At 43.2% G+C, this 15,740-nt stretch overlaps 1 protein-coding gene across 1 annotated transcript in view; it reads left to right on the top strand.

Moving 5' to 3' along the window:
* MOSMO (modulator of smoothened) overlaps nt 1–6,066 on the top strand; it is a 57,548-nt gene extending 51,482 nt beyond the window's left edge. Inside the window, exon 3 of the mRNA XM_080913618.1 lies at nt 2,414–6,066. Coding sequence (XP_080769744.1) covers nt 2,414–2,598 — 185 coding nt within the window. The 3' untranslated portion in view covers nt 2,599–6,066. The remainder of the gene's footprint in view (nt 1–2,413) is intronic.
* Nucleotides 6,067–15,740: the final 9,674 nt, after the last annotated feature.

The raw sequence follows: 15,740 nt of genomic DNA, 5'->3' as shown, positions 1-15,740 counted from the left end.
TCTTGATTTACCTCCTTATCTACTGCTGTTCTTGTCACTACCAGAAACTAGTTCCATGGAGGTGACAAAGCTGTTGTTACAAGCTTACTTGGGGCCAGAGCTTGATCTTTACCTGTGATGGCTGGTTTAAGATTTGAAGTAACTTCACAGTTTTGAATAACTTAAAAACTCCTTCATGTACATAAATCTGGACCACAGAAAGTATGGGGAACCATGTTCCCTAGGCCTTAAAATTAAAATCAAATAGAAGTCATTGCTTTCTCAAAAAATGTATTAAAGATTTCTGTATTTATTATATATAAGTACACTGTAGCTGTCTTCAGACACACCAGAAGAGGGTATCAGATCTCATTACAGATGGTTGATGGGATTTGAACTCAGGACCTCTAGAAGAGCAGTCAGTGCTCTTAACCACTGAGCCATCTCTCCAGGCCCCCCCTTCTCAAAATTTAATTGAACTTTTCCTAATCAGTTTGAAAAATACTCTTCAACATACTAACTGTAACTGTAGTTGTTAAATGAATACTATTTATTGTCCATTATAAAGGACAGATTTTTTTCAGTAGAAAAAAATTTGCCCATTAACAACATAAACTAATATTATATGTACATCCTTTTAAAGTGCTTCTGAATTGTTTTACTGCTTCCTAAGCTATCCAACATAAGAGGAAAAGGTTGTTTTAAGAATAATCTTGCCCCTGATGAGCAAGTGTGTGTTTACACATGGTGTATGTGCATTGACGAAGGGTCTCCCTATGTGTGCAAACTCAAGCTAGTGTGCTGAGGTTTCCTTACCTATGCCTCCCAAGAGCTGGGATTGGCTCACATGCACTCCACTCAGCCCCATGGTGCCTATTAGACTGGTTTTATTTCACTCAGGTACACTGAGTAGATGTTCACAGCACACTTAAAAGCCTTTATTAATGGCTAGTCAACAAAAAGGCCAAACCTAAATGAAATCTAATGCCAACACTTTTCACTTGTAGGAGTTCAAAGAATCTAAGTTTGCTTGTGTATTGTTTTGTGTAGTCATTTGTCTAAGGTGAAATAGGGTTCTGTCTATACAATATAGAATAATCTACTGAAGTGCCGCAAAGCACAAAGGGACACTGGTACACTTCTCAGGTGCTCTATTACTCAAGCAAATAGTACTTTTAATGTATTGTTGGAAGTTCATCCAGGAAAAAATTCCATTAAGTTCTTCTGATTGATTGACCTACCCAGAAAATTTTAAAGCTATTGTCAACTGATACATTTGTCCAGGGCTCCCTTGATAATCCTGGAGATAGGTTTATCTTGGAAAAGTTTCAGATCTTCATACCCAGCAGCTAGTTCATCTGTGTTCACAGAGAGCCTTCCATCCTAAAAAAAAATGCAAGGGACCGAGAGCTCTTGACTACTGTCTTCCAGAATTAGAAACACTTTTTCAGAGAAGCTAGGTTTGCGGTGGATAATTCATGTTTACTGGGAAAAGCATTTGTTTGGTAGCATGAGGAACACAGGATTGATAAAAGGCTAGACAGACATTACTTCTGCCCATATTACTACTGCTCTTTCTGGTAATATTTCTAGACACATTTTACTAAAAAAATATATTTCATTGTGTTTATAAGACCGAAAGGTTGTTCCCCCTCCCTCACTTTGTTGCCTGTGTGTGCAGAAGCTTGATAGAGATGTTACTGTTCTGGAGCACTGCCCATGAGAGAGAACCACTCTGACAGTTTGCTAGCCATCCTAGAGGTCTGGCCATCTTTCTCCAGCAGGTTGAAAACTAAAGAGATGTGGTACTTGTTGTGTGCACCTTTTCCCTAGATTCCCTCTAGTGCTGTGAGGAGGACAGTGACAGTGTCTACTTAGCGCTTCTGTCAGCCGACACTTTGCTAGGGCCTTGACATAGTTTACTTCTCATTTAGTGCATCCCAATATTTCTATTTTAACAACACCGGCCAGCTAATAAATACTAGGGCCAGAACTTCATCCCTAACTCTGCCCTTAATTATAAATGACTATGACAGATAGCTGGAACTTTACCCCTAATTCTGCCTTTAATTACTTAATGTTTAAGACAGGCACACAAGGGCTAGAACGTCATCTCTAGCTCTGCCCTTAATTACTCAGTGCTTCAGACAAACAGACACACACACCTCAATGTTTATAACTCACGATCCTCTAAAAGCTTGTAGAAGTGTGACGCAGCTTTCCTGTGTTTGGCTTGCTGGGCTTCAGGGATGCTGTGTGAAGTGTAGAGCGCCGGTCTTCTGGTGAGGGTCGTGTGCTTCCAGAGGCCTGACCTTGATAGCGAAACTCAGGCCTTATAGAAATTGTCTTGTACCAGGTTTTCATTGTTTTGTTTTGTTTTTTTTTTTAATCACCAAAGCATGTTACTAATGTTGTGTTTTGGTTTGTTTTACAGTGATCCTTTTCTGTATGGCTGCCCTAATATTTCCAATAGGATTTTACATCAATGAAGTCGGAGGTCAACCTTATAAGTTACCCAACAACACAGTAGTTGGCTCATCATATGTACTTTTTGTCTTATCGATTTTCTTCACAATAGTAGGACTTCTGTTTGCTGGCAAAGTCTGTTTACCAGGCTGACGAATGTCTAAACGGCTTTATTTTATTTTATTTTATTTTTTATTTTTAGAGGTTGGGAGGACAAAGAGAAGGCATCTGGGCAGTCCTCTCATAGGAACATGCTTAGATGAACCTGATGCCGAAAAGGAAAAATTGCTTTGATTTGTTCTCACTATGCACTTTGGATTTAAAAAAAAAAAAAAAAAAAAAAGAATGAGAGCCTTTTCCATAACCAAATACGATATTGACTAAATCTCCTGAGCATATTCAGGCAGGCAGTCTGCACTGTGATAGCAACCTAGTGAAGGAGAGCGCTTTATACTGAAAGCATGTGGCCCCTTGTGACTCTGTTGATCTGTTTTTAATGTCTGATGACTCATTTGAGAGGGGGAAAGTCTAGTATTTATGAATCATGATGGACCAGAAGGGTGCAGGAGGTTCGTGTGGGGCTGGCCTCACCTCCTAAGATATTAGTGTTCTCAATTTCCTTGTCATGTTATGAGCCTTTGGCACCACAATGGATTGCCGTTGCATTACTGCACCAAGAAGCCAATAGATCAAAACTTGTTTGCTAAAATGTATGTAAAAATTCTAAAACTCCCTAATCTCTGTGTACAAAAGAAAAAAGAAAACACTAAGAAACAAGTTTGGGGTGGGTGGGGGAAATCTTCCTTATATTTATATAAATATATATATAATATATATATTTTGCTGATGCAGTATACAGTGTGTATATGTGTGTGTGTGTATGTGTGTGTACATTTGTATATGCACACATGCAAACAGTTCCTGGACGAGAACTCTGAATGCTTGCTAGCAAAACACTGTGGTGTGCAACCTAGAACTCAATAGAAAAAAGCCATTTATCTGAAGGCTGCATAGTGGAGAGAGTCTTCAGTTTACCTCATTCTTTGTAGCAGCCCTTGATTTACAGGTTTCTGTAATAGGTACAAATAACTCCATACCTTTTTAGGTGCAATTTTAAGTTAAGCTAAAGAATCTTTCTAGGTTTAATTTATTTGTATATGATAGTAAAGGTAAGGTCATGTCAAACCTTCTAGTGTGGGAAATCGGACACTGTTGAATAACACTATCATTGTACACACATTCATTTTTCCCACTGGTTCAGTCTGCTACATTAACAATGCATTGTATATGTTCAGGCACACAACTTCACATGAACATTAAAATCACTAGCAAATATCTGGCTGTTTTGGCTATTTATAACACTAATTCTGCTCTCCCATAAAAATTGCATTTTGTCTGTATTAGTAGTAGATCTTTACCAAACACTTGAGCAATACAATATTTCCTCTACATGCTTCACGCCTGTGTTTGCTGAAAAGCTAACATTCTTGCATCTGCTCTGAAGGCTGCATTAAACCCACAGCCTTAAGGGTTTTTCTAGAAACAGCAATGCAGCTGATTCTGAGCTCACAAGTACTTTTTTTAAATCACAGTCCTTTTCTCTCCACATTCCCATGCCTGTGTCACGAGGAGATTCTTCCTTCTGAACACTTGTTTGAATCTGGTCACAAGGATGTTTCATGGCAATGGAGCTGAGTTTGTCCTCTCTATAGTGAATGGCAATCCAAGTGTCCCCATTAGCGGGCAGAGTACAAGTGTCCCACAGCCACTGCTTCATACAAGCAGGAATGATCTTCACAGGATGTCTATCAGAGCCGAGCTAAGTGGAAAGCTTGAGTCAGCCCTCACCAGTGTTTGCTATTCTCCTGTCTCAGTATTAAATTGTGAATGAAAACTCAGTGTTTGGGCTCATTTGGGAACCTTGAAGGAGTGGACCCTTCTGTGTGAGAACCATGCAGTCAATGGAGGAAGGACAATCCAGCACCTGCTCCATCCAGACAGTTCTAAGACCACCTCTAGGCATGTTCTGTGGACATTTGGGATTGGGCTTTGATAAGTGGTCAAATGGGTCACTCTGAGGGAAAGGTTTGGTAGTTGGCATTATACCACTGATACAGAGTATTAGCAAAGTACACTTCAAATTAACTAACATGACCAAGAGCTTTTCTCTTTAAAAAGATGGATTTTATTGTAAATAGTTTCTCAAAATATTTTTAACTGGATCATGAGCATGGGGAGAGAAAGTTTCTCAGCTGCTATGAGTTTCCCCTGTTTACTTCTCTCATTTACAGTGGTATTGTGTAAGATTACAGCATTTTAGGTTTTATTTGTATCTATTACCCAAACCATTAAATTGTCTTTAATTTCATCATTGTCTTGGAAGACCAGTGCATGAAGAGAGCTGGGGGACGTTCCTCTAGCCACTCAGCGCTCTAACCCAGGATCAAACCATCCCATCGAGTAGTATGTGAAGTCCAGTCTTTGTAAACTCTCCCAGACCAAACGTTGTTGAAGTGGACTCATCCGTATAATCTAAGTCCTGCAAGTGGAAGGACAAACAGCTGCCAGCAGCTGCTTTTAAAAGGTCACTATGAGTACTACATAGCACAGTATTAATTTATAGCAGGAATCATATCTTGTAAAATGTATATAAAACACTTTTATGGTGCAATCATTTGTCAAATTGTGTCTGTTACATTGTTCTTAGAGTGTACATTCTTCTCATGCCTAAGAATATCACTGTAAAATCTGCTGAAAACTATTTTTAGGTTTTATTTGCACAAGACTGAACTAGTTTGAGTTTTTTGGAAGCTCCTATTGAACAAGCCTAACATCTGTAAAGATAAAAATCTTCAGTTCATTAAAAGCAACCATCAGTACAATCCTTTCCAAAGGTAATCCATGTTCTGTGTTGTTAGTGTGTGGGTGTGATGTTTCTGACTCTTCCATCTCTCACAAACCTATTTTCTGTTCCATCTGTTTTGTTTTTGAAGGATGCCTTTTTTTTCTTTTATAATGTTCTAGATGACCAAAACACATTCTTGGGTTTTGCCTACAGCTTTGATTTCTCCGTGTGGTGTTGTGTGAGTTCACTGTTTAATCTGTTTGGTGAAATAAATAGTCCTGGTGACAGGCAATCTATTGGTTTAGAGGGAAGGTCCTGAAAGAGTGTTGGAAACTAACTTTGGATCTGTTCTTAGCTGTTATTTTGCATCATGGGCTTCATGAGGAGAACATGCTGCATTTATTTTGTCTTTATTAAAAGACGACTAGTCGCCGGTTACTCAGGTTAGAGTAACTGTTTTATCAGCCCACTTTGATCTTCTTTTTAAAATTAAATTTACATTCACAAGTCAAACAGTAAGCTATCTTTTAGAAAACTTTTGAAGGATAAAAATAAAATATATGAAGGAAAAAGGTGGTCTGTGTGGGTATAATTGTCTACACAGAATTGTAGTTGTATTGCCTTGAGAGATTTTAGTTTGTGGTCAAGGTCTGTATATTATCCAAAACTTTATTAAGAATTGTTTTCTAATTGGTTATAACATTTTTTCAATTAATAGTTTCAAAACAAATTGTTAATACAACTGTATAAAGTGAACATAATTTTCTTCACTTGTATTTTTGTTATTGAGCAAGTTTATCAAAATAAATTGTCTACTAAAGAAATTAAAAAGGCTTCTATTACTTTTAATAAGTTTTGATTTCAAATGTTTGTTTCTAGGAATGTAGCTCTCTTGTTAAAGAAGTAACTTGGTAGTGTGTGTACCGAGTCCTGAATTCAGTCCCCAGCACTGAGTAAACCAGGTAAAGTGGGACTTGCCTGTAATTCTAGCATTCAGGAGGTAGAAGCAAACGCTTAAGGTAACCTTCAACTACATATGAAGTCCAGTGCTAACCTGTCAAAGCAAAACAGACTGAAGCACGTTGCCTTACAGAGATGTTGCCTCTCGGTTGACTTGTGTTAGCATTGTATGTGAGGAGCTCCCCTTCCCTGTCCACTCTTGGCTCACTGTAGTCAAAAACAGTTGTGGCCTGAATGAGACTATGTCTCAGTCTCAGATGTTTGGATTCTTGGTCCCCAGTTGGTAGCTGTCTGGGGAGGTTTAAAAAGAGGTGTGTCCTTGAGGAGAAAGTACTGGGGGTGGGCTTTGAGATGTCAAAGCCGCATGCCCTTCCCAGTCCTTGCTTCAGGCTTGCAGTTCAAGATGTGAGACCTCAGCTTCTACTGCAACCACGGTGCCTGCTGCTGCCACCCTGCATCCATGACTTATTCCTCTGATACCGTAAGCCAAATAAACCTTTTCTTCTCAAAGTTGCTTTAGTACTTGTGTTTTATCACAGCAACAGAAAAGTAACGGTACAGTTGTCATTAATATTCCAATGGATAGTTAGGACAGTTTTCCAGTAAAGTAAATACTGTGAACTTCACATTGCTTAAATAGTTTGTATTAATTATTTACGACAGATCTGTTTGTCCATTAAAGCAGCTCTCTTTTACATCTCCTTGAGTTTTGTTCAAGTGTAGTTGAAGAACTTGTTTGGATAGGCATATTGTCCTGGGGTAAAAGTTCCTCTGCACATCTAACAAAGATGTGACAGGCTCACTCATACACACTTGACATGCTGATGTGGCCATCGTCTAGCCAGATGGACTCACTAGTTGGAATGCCACCACAATCTTGCCACTCTGACACCTCTGCTTGGCCACTAGCCACCTTGTCCCAAGTGCTGTTCTGAAGGCAGTTCTCACAAGCCTATACTGACATAAATAGATGTCTTTTCAACAGCAGTGTGTGTGTGTGTGTGTGTGTGTGTGTGTGTGTGTGTGTGTGTGTGTGTGTTTAACAAAGCCCAAGGGGCTACAGAGATGGCTCCGTGGTTAAGAGCACTGACTGCTTTTACAGGGGACCCTTTGACATCTGGCAGCTCCCAGTCACTGTGTCTTCAGCTTGAAGAGATCCAGTGCGCTCTCCATTTGCTTCCATGGGCACTGCACACACATCAACACAAATAAAAATGCTTTCTTTTAAAGCCCAGAAGTATTGAACATGATAAGTGCCTACTCATAACCCACCTTTGCAAGAAGCATTAATGGCTTATTGAGTATTAATTTCTTTTTCCTTAAAAATGTTTGTTTTTAAATAGTTATTCTTTGACAAGCTCTGCCGTATACACAATATATCTTGATCCCATCCACTCCTCCTTTCTCCTGCTCTGCCACACCCCTCCAGTCATGTGCCCTTTCTTCCTTCACATCTCCTCTGTAAATTGTTCTTAGTAGTCCATCAAATGCAGTCCTGCTGCCTGCATCACAGGGCAACCTACCAGCAGACATCCCTTAGATGAAAAGTTGCTGCCCATCCCCCACAGCCATCAATTACCAAAACTCCTCAGCTGAAATAAGAGAATTTTCTTTTTCACAGATACATTTACTATTGTAAAAAGTAGAGCATCGTTATTTCTCGGCTATTCCAGCAGGCATTTTACAATTGATTAGTTTAACAAGAGGTGATCTTCTGTGTACACACACATGCCAAGACTTTTTAGGTGGCATTTCATCTTGTAAAGAATATCTGTACACACATCATTTATCTATGTAGGTTATTTCTCCTTTGAGGGTTTTGAGGAATTTTTTTTTTTGCTCTTAGGAATGCTGCTGTAAACTCAGATTACAAAAAACTTAGCCAAATACCAATACTTTACAGACCTCCAGTCTGTTAAGGCCATTCCTGTTTTGCAGGGTGCTCTGGGTGAGTAATAATGGGATTCAGCATGTTTAGGGAAAGGCAGGAACATTAAATCACGCAGTCTGTGCTTTTCCATGTCATCTTTACCCTCTCCCTGTGCAGGAGGAGGAGAAGCTGGCTCTACTAGCTGAAAACTGAGGGTCAGAACACTGAAGACTGCCCCGGCTCTCTAGGTAGTAACCGGGTTTCGAACCCAGGTCCCTTGAGTCACATGTAGGACTCTTGCTGCCTCACGTCCCCAGTCTGGCTAGTCTGAAGGAAAAGTGGCTTGTCCCAATTGCATCATTTCCTTGGCTCTGCCGTTAGAAGCTAAACCCATGGCTTGTTTCTAGACGAAGAATACAGAGAATCACAAAAGCACCTGTTTAAAAGCTGCTCCTCACCGGGAGCACCTGCTGACTATTACCTTCTTTGTTCACAGAAAGATGGAAAAACATGCTGAAAATTGTCTTTAATCTCTGTTTCTTGTCAAGGCTTGTCTTTGCAGTCATTCAGTGATATTATACAGGGTTGGCATCTTTAATTGGTGAAACTAAGACCACCACCCATTGGCTTCTAGCACTTTTTCAGGATTTGAACCCCCAGGGAGATATCTCTAAACAGATTGCTCCCCATTTTCCTCAAAGGCCACTTAAAAACCAGCCACATTCTTCCTTGGAGGTAGGAAATAAATCTTAGTTACTAAGGTATCCAAATCATGCAGGCATCCATGGGTCTCGGAACTATGTGTCATCTGTCACACACACTGATAGGACTTCAATACTCTCTTGCCAGATGTTGCAGTGGTCTTACTGTGCCGACCCCACATGTGAGGTGTGACAGACTAGTGAACTAGGAATTCCCATGATGCACCAGTGACCCATCCCATCTCCTCTTAGGTCTTACCATCTCACTAAGGTGTTGCTACTAAGCATGGAGCAGGCCTCTACCCCTTTTAATTTTTATAGTCTGGTTTCTTGGTGTCTGTCTTCTGGAGAACATTCTTGGTCTGGTGACTTCCTGCAGACACATTTGAACCTCACCATCACAGTTAAAAAGCAAAGACCAAGGGGAAAGGATTGGCTGTTTAACTGGCTTGTTGTGTTACCACAGGGACCTGAGTTCAGATCTCAGTACCCACAAAACAAGCCAAGTGTGCACTTGTGCATGCCTGTAAACCCTGATGCTGAGGGGGACAGACAGGAGGAGGACCACTGGGGTTGGCTGGCTCCCAGCCCAGCCAAAAAATAGGAGGTTTGGGTTCAAGGACAGAGCCTACCTTAAAGTGGAGAATGACCCTCCTCTAGCCTCTGAACATACATGTGTGTGCATGCATAACCCAAACACACAAGGGTAAAAAACAAAACTGGAGCAACTGCCCCTTTCTCCATGTGATTTAGTGCCTGATCCCACCTGCCTGGAGAGCTAGATATCAGCCATGGTCAGTCACACATTTTCAAGGAGCATGGTGGCTGGCCTGTGACCAAGGAGCCAAGCTTAGGATTAGTTGTCGCTCCTAGGAAGAAAGCTCTATCAGTTGCTAGGTTGTAGGGACATAGAGACTATTCAGCCAAATCCTCTACCGCCCCCACTCCCCACCCCCCCACACACACCTTAAGGTAATTTGAATTAATTTCTGTCTCTTAATTAAAAAGCGTGGTACACTGCCCTGTTTTGACTGTAAGCACATTTCTTCCCTCCTTTAGCATGTCTCTCTTTTAGTCAGCAATTTAAAAAGACAGTTAGTTGACTTCATGCTGCTTCTCAACCCCACAAAAAGCACCTGTTCAGTTTGAAGTAAAGGAAAATACAAGTCAGTCTCTCAAAAATATATCCCACCACAGTGTGGTGATAATGTTACCGGGTAAGAGCTTTTAAAAGAATGATCAGAGATGGATGAATGGACCCTGACCAGCTCCAAAGAACTAATGGTAGGAAAACAATACACCTCTGCAGGGGTGATACATGCCTTTCATCTCAGTTCTCTGAGTTCGAGGCCAGCCTCTTCTACAGATTGGATTCCAGGCTAGCCAGGGCTACACAGAGAAAACCTGTCTCAAAAAAAAAAAAAACAAAACCAAGAAGGAAAGGAAAACAGACATCTCTGCTGTATTCTGATACGCAACAAGAGCTACACTCAAGAGCTACAAAAGGTACACACTGGGTGTGGTGGCATGTGCCTACGGTCCCAAAGCTTGGGAGGCTGAGGCAGGAGTGACTGCACATCAAGAGCCTGTCACAGCTTTCTTCTCTCCTTGTACCTCTACCTGGCTTTGTTAGTCACACAAGTGTATCCAGAAGTGCTATGTGAGCTCAAGTAAAGAAGTCAGCAGCAGGGGTCCTCAGGGTGGGGCTTTCCTCGAAAGTTAAAATGGAAAAAGAAAACAAACAGCCACAAAACCCTGTCTCAGAAGCAAGGGAGATGGGGTAGTAGGTTGCCCACCCTTACGTTTCCGGCTTCCACCCGGGGTTCTCCACCCCACCCAGCCCTGTACACCGGCTCTCACTGAATGCAGGCTGGCATTAGACTTAAAATTCTGTGTCTGTGGCCTTCCACCCAGGATCCCCAGGTGGACACATGTGCCCTCTGACCTCTGCTCATGACCCGATTCTTTCTGACCTGCCCCCTGTCTGCCTTGTTGGTGTTGGCAGAGTGCTGCATGTCCTGAATTTACCCAGGGCCATTGCAACCCACAGAACCTGACAATTAACATTTTCTGTATGGGAAGTTTGGTTGGTTTTGATCTGGCCTGGAATGAGCACCTCAAAGACAACCCCCAAATCACAGGAGTTCCAGCTTCCAAAACAAAAGGTTCTGGAAATGAAGACCAATTTAAGGGTGACTAGGTGGACCCTGGGTGGAGCCCCTCATCCCTGTCAGTGTCTGTAAAAGGGTTCAGAGGTGTCTGAAACTGTGCCAAGCTCTCGTTACATCACAATCATGTGAGGCCATTGTTGAAGGGTCTTCCTGCCACACTGCAGCACAGTCCGGGCTCCTCTCCTAAATGAGGTCAGACCATACAGGTGAGTCAGAGTCCCTGGGTTTGGGAACTTCTGAGGGAATAGTCTCTGTAGCGCCTGGCTGCAGACACCCTGACCTGCTGACTCCAGGTGGGGCTTGGCCTGGTGCTGGTAGAGGCTGCCAGATCTCCTAGAGCTGGTTCCCAGTTCTCAGGGGAACTGAAGAGGAAAGCTCTTGGGTTTCCCTTGTATCTTTCCTCCATTCCTGCCACAAGAAGGCAGCAGGCAGCAGGGCTCCTCTGGCCTAAACCATAGACTGGACCAACCCAGAGGTTCAAAAAAAAAAAAAAAAGAAAGAAAGAAAAAAACAGGTCCCACCTGCTTTTATCAGGAAAAGAAACACAGATCAACCTGACAGAGGGGCTTGCAACAGTTAACGAGCCCCTTTATCCCTGGGGTGTGCAAGTTCTTTGCCTTTCCCTGCCCCAAGCTGGCATGGTGCAGTCTGTTACCTTGGAGACCAGCTAACACTTATCTCACAGGCAAGCTGCTCTCTAGAGTTGTTTGGAGGAGCTTGGAACAGAGAGGCCCTGCTGGTCCTTCTCCCAAAGATGGAGATGTAAAAGAAATGCAGATGGGGGTGAGTGTCCTAAGGGTTGGCTAGTGGGGAGAGAGTGGTTAAGCCTTGACCAAATGAGAAAGACTCATGTACTCTGCTGGGCCTCTCTGGCCAATACCAAAGCAACTCTTATGGAACGGTGTAGACAGCAAGACTTCCTCAGTTTCCACTGTGGGGTAACATAGGACTCTGGGGTTTGTTGGCAGACAGGGGTGGGGGGTGGTTTAAGAATGTTTATAGAAGTAAACATGGCTTAAGGATGGTATGGAATAGTAAAGTGTGGGAGTAGGGGTTGCCAGGGAGCCGAGGGGTGGAGACTCAAGGAGTGGTTCTAAAGGAATGGCGAGCCTTGGGTCTCCGAGTTCCAAGGAACTTGGCAGCGTTCTATGCAAGAGTGATGGCTCATTCTGGTAACAGATTGTACGGGAGCAGCGGAGTAACTGCCGTTAGATAACAAGGCCTAGACGCTAGGGAGATGGCTCAGCAGGTAAGGGCACCGGCTGCTCTTCCAGCGGACCCAGACGCAGTTCCCAGAACCCACCTGGCAACTCACAACTATCTGTAGCTCCAGTTCCAGGGACCCAGTGCCCTCTTCTGGCCTCCTCCAGCTCCACGCACACACACGATACACATCCATGCAGGCAAAATGTGCAATCGCTTCAAGTAAATAAATCTTTTTATAAAGTAAATTATACACACGAAAATAAAAATTTAAATTTACAATTACAACAAACAAGTCCTGGGCCAATGAGATTGCTCAGCAGCTAAAGGCATTTGCCACCAACCTGACAACCCAAGTTGATCCTTGGGACCCACATGGTGGAAGGAAAGAACCAACTCCTCCAAGCTGTCCTTTGGACACAGGTACATTGTGGCATGTGCCTGCAGGTACACACACACACTCACTCACACACACACACACACACACACACACGATAAATACATAAGTAATGTAATGTAAGCCCTCTAGATTGCCTTTTCATGACTTAAATATTTTGAGAGTTTCCTAGATTCAGATGTTACCCAACTGGGAAGGTAGCCGATGGCTTTCTTTTATCCACTAACCCTAATAACAATGTGCTTTCACCAAAACGTTAATCTGCCAGTAGGATGCATCCATACATTCATTCTCCTATGGCCCCACCAGGCACCCAGGCAGTGAGGCCACCCACAATGTACCCTCTTTGCTGAACTGCATACCTTCATGGCTTGAAGATGTCACGGTTGTTGGAAAACAGCAGCTGAGATTAGTTGGAACCCTCAGACAATAGCCTGCACTGGAAGGGTAAGGGGTAGACACGACTGGGGATATCCAGGCCTCCCACGGGAAGAACTGGGTACCAGAAGGTTCTCACAAGTTATGAGAATAGCTATTTAAAACTTATTTTCCCCCAAGACAGGGTCTCAGTATGTAGCTTTGGCCGTCTTGGAACTCATTATATAGACCAGGCTAGCCTCAACTGACAGATACCTGCCTTCCTCTGCCTCCTAATTGCTGAAATTAAAGGCAAAGCACCACTATACTCAGCAAGGGTAGCATTTTTTTGTTTAAGTTATTTTCTCATAGAAGGTATACTTCAGTTTGTCCTTAGGGGCATTCTGGAATTCTCCACTGCACGCCACTCCACATTTCGAAATTCTCCAGAATGTATCTGGAGGTATCTGGTGGACTTTTTTCTTGTGATACTATTTAGAGCCAAGGGACAGGCATATTACATGCAGCAAAGGGGCCCAGGAGCCCAGTGGGTAGCGGGCTGTGGATTAATGGTGAGAGCCCCATTGCCTCATCCCCACAGGATTCTTACTGCTATGCTACCCTTCATGCAGAACTCAGTAAACCTTGTTGGGCAGCTGCTGAGCTCTAGGCAACCTTTCCAGCGCAACGGTCTATTGGTAAAGATTACGGAGTCCTTGCCCTCAAGCGTCTTCGGTGGGAGAAAGGGGGCCACAGAGGAGAGAAAGTGAACAGCGCAGCCATGCAGAGGGATGCCGTCCCAGCCGGGTGCTCAAGGACAAGCTGGGATTTGTACCCAGTCCTGAAAGGGAAGGCTGTGACTTGTTCATCCCTGTCCCGCCCAGGATCAGCACAGTCCGTTTCCCACGAGGCGCACGACAAAAGGACTTGGGGTGCAAGGCTGAGGTGCTTTAGGGTGCAGCTCTTGTTCTAGTAACCAGACACAAACTCCAGCTAACCTGGGGATAGGGAGCCTTAAGAAAATGCCTCCGTCAGATTGACTTGTGGGCAAGCCTGTGGACAACCTCCTCCTCCTCCTCCATATAAAGAAATCGTATTTACTTAGAAGCATTCAGAATGTCAAACATCACAGAGTGGTATTCGGTATTCAGTTAACAGAACAACAGTAAGGTGCATCAGAGACAACTGAAGAGGACAAAAAAGAGAAAGACAACAAAGTAAAACCAAAAGGAAAAAACAAACAACCAACCAAACTACTGTCCCACATATAACTAATTTGTGCTGTGCACCAACAAGAACCTGCTTTAAATTTCTATGTCAATTTACAACCCCCAGACTAACAGACAAGGTTAGTGGCTATTGAAAATAGGACAGGGCTCTCTAAAGACACATTCGGTAGTGTGTAGCTATACAAAAAAAAAAAGACACTGTACAGTTAAAAACAAATCTTACACAGCCTTACATTTCAATTTTTTTCTTTAAAAGGAGTGAGTTGTGTACAAGGGGGTTAATGCTTTATAGACAAGAAAAAAAACTTCGATAGAACCAACTTCATCATCATCATAATCCTCTTCATCTTCCTCTTCCTCATCTTCTTTACTTTTCTTTCTTTTTTCAACATTAACCGCCCCCTTTTTTCGCTGCATCAGGTTTTCCTTTAGCTCTGTAGGCAGCAATATCCTTTTCGTATTTCTTCAGCTTGGCGGCCTTCTTCTCATAGGGCTGCTTGTCATCCGAGGCAGTGTTGTCCCACATCTCTCCTAGTTTCTTTACGATATCACCAATGGATAAGCCAGCGTGCTCGCCTTTGATTTTTGGGTATTACTCAGAACAGAACAAGAAGAAGGCTGTAAGAAGCCTCTTGGGTTCATTGGGGTCTTTGGATGTTTTTTTTTTTGGTTTCCCCTTTCGGGGGATGTAGGTTTTCATTTCTCTTTCATAAGGGGCCTTGTCAGCCTTTGCCATATTTTCAAATTTCCCCTTTTCTTTAGCAGACATGGTCTTCTACCTCTCTGAGCACTTGGAGGACTCTGAGAAGTTGACAGAAGGAAGCATCCAGGTGCTTCTTCTTGTGCTCCTCCTGGCAGGTTTGCACAAAGAATACATTTGAGAACATTTTGCCTCTCGGCTTCTTAGGATCTCCTTTGCCCATGTTTAGTTGATTTTCCTCCGGGAGGCACAGAGTCGCCCAGTGCCCGTCTGGATCTCGCTTGCCCCGGCGCTGTCTCTATGGAGCTCAATGGACTGCAGTGGCTGTGAGAGCGGGAACCAGACGCGGGAGAGCCCAGCCCGCTGAGAGTAGTGGCCGTGGGCTGGTCTAGGCAGGTGGTGATGGCTTGTATAAGGAAGCAGGCTGAACAAGCCCTGGAAGCAAGCCAGAAAGTTTCTCCATGGCCTCTGCTTCAGTTCCTGCCCTGGGTTCTCATACAGTATAATCTGAATACGGGTTCGACCCCTTCCCGCTCCGCCCGGCCAGTGTTCTTTCAAGGCCACAGAGGAGCAAACTGGATACTTATAGTATTCTACATTTCTGGCACACTTGGCATTTGGCAGAGTATGTCATCTGGGCTTTTGACAGTGGAGTTAGTGATTACAATTCTCATCTCATTCCCAGTTGAAAAGCCAGAAAGTCCAGGGCTCTTTCTAGCATGCCATATTGTTAGCTTTATGTAGTCAGCCCTCATTCATTTGCTCACACAAGTCACCCCAGAATCCACTGGTTTAGGCCTAGTCACTGCAAACTGTTAATCACTCCCCAAGGAAAAAGGAAACGAGACACTTGGGGTTCCAG

Source organism: Micromys minutus (genome assembly GCF_963924665.1).
Source record: "Micromys minutus genome assembly, chromosome: 2".
In the NCBI taxonomy this organism is placed as follows: Eukaryota; Metazoa; Chordata; class Mammalia; order Rodentia; family Muridae; genus Micromys; species Micromys minutus.
Note: the sequence above shows the minus strand (reverse complement) of the source record. Positions and strands in the feature narration are given on the sequence as shown.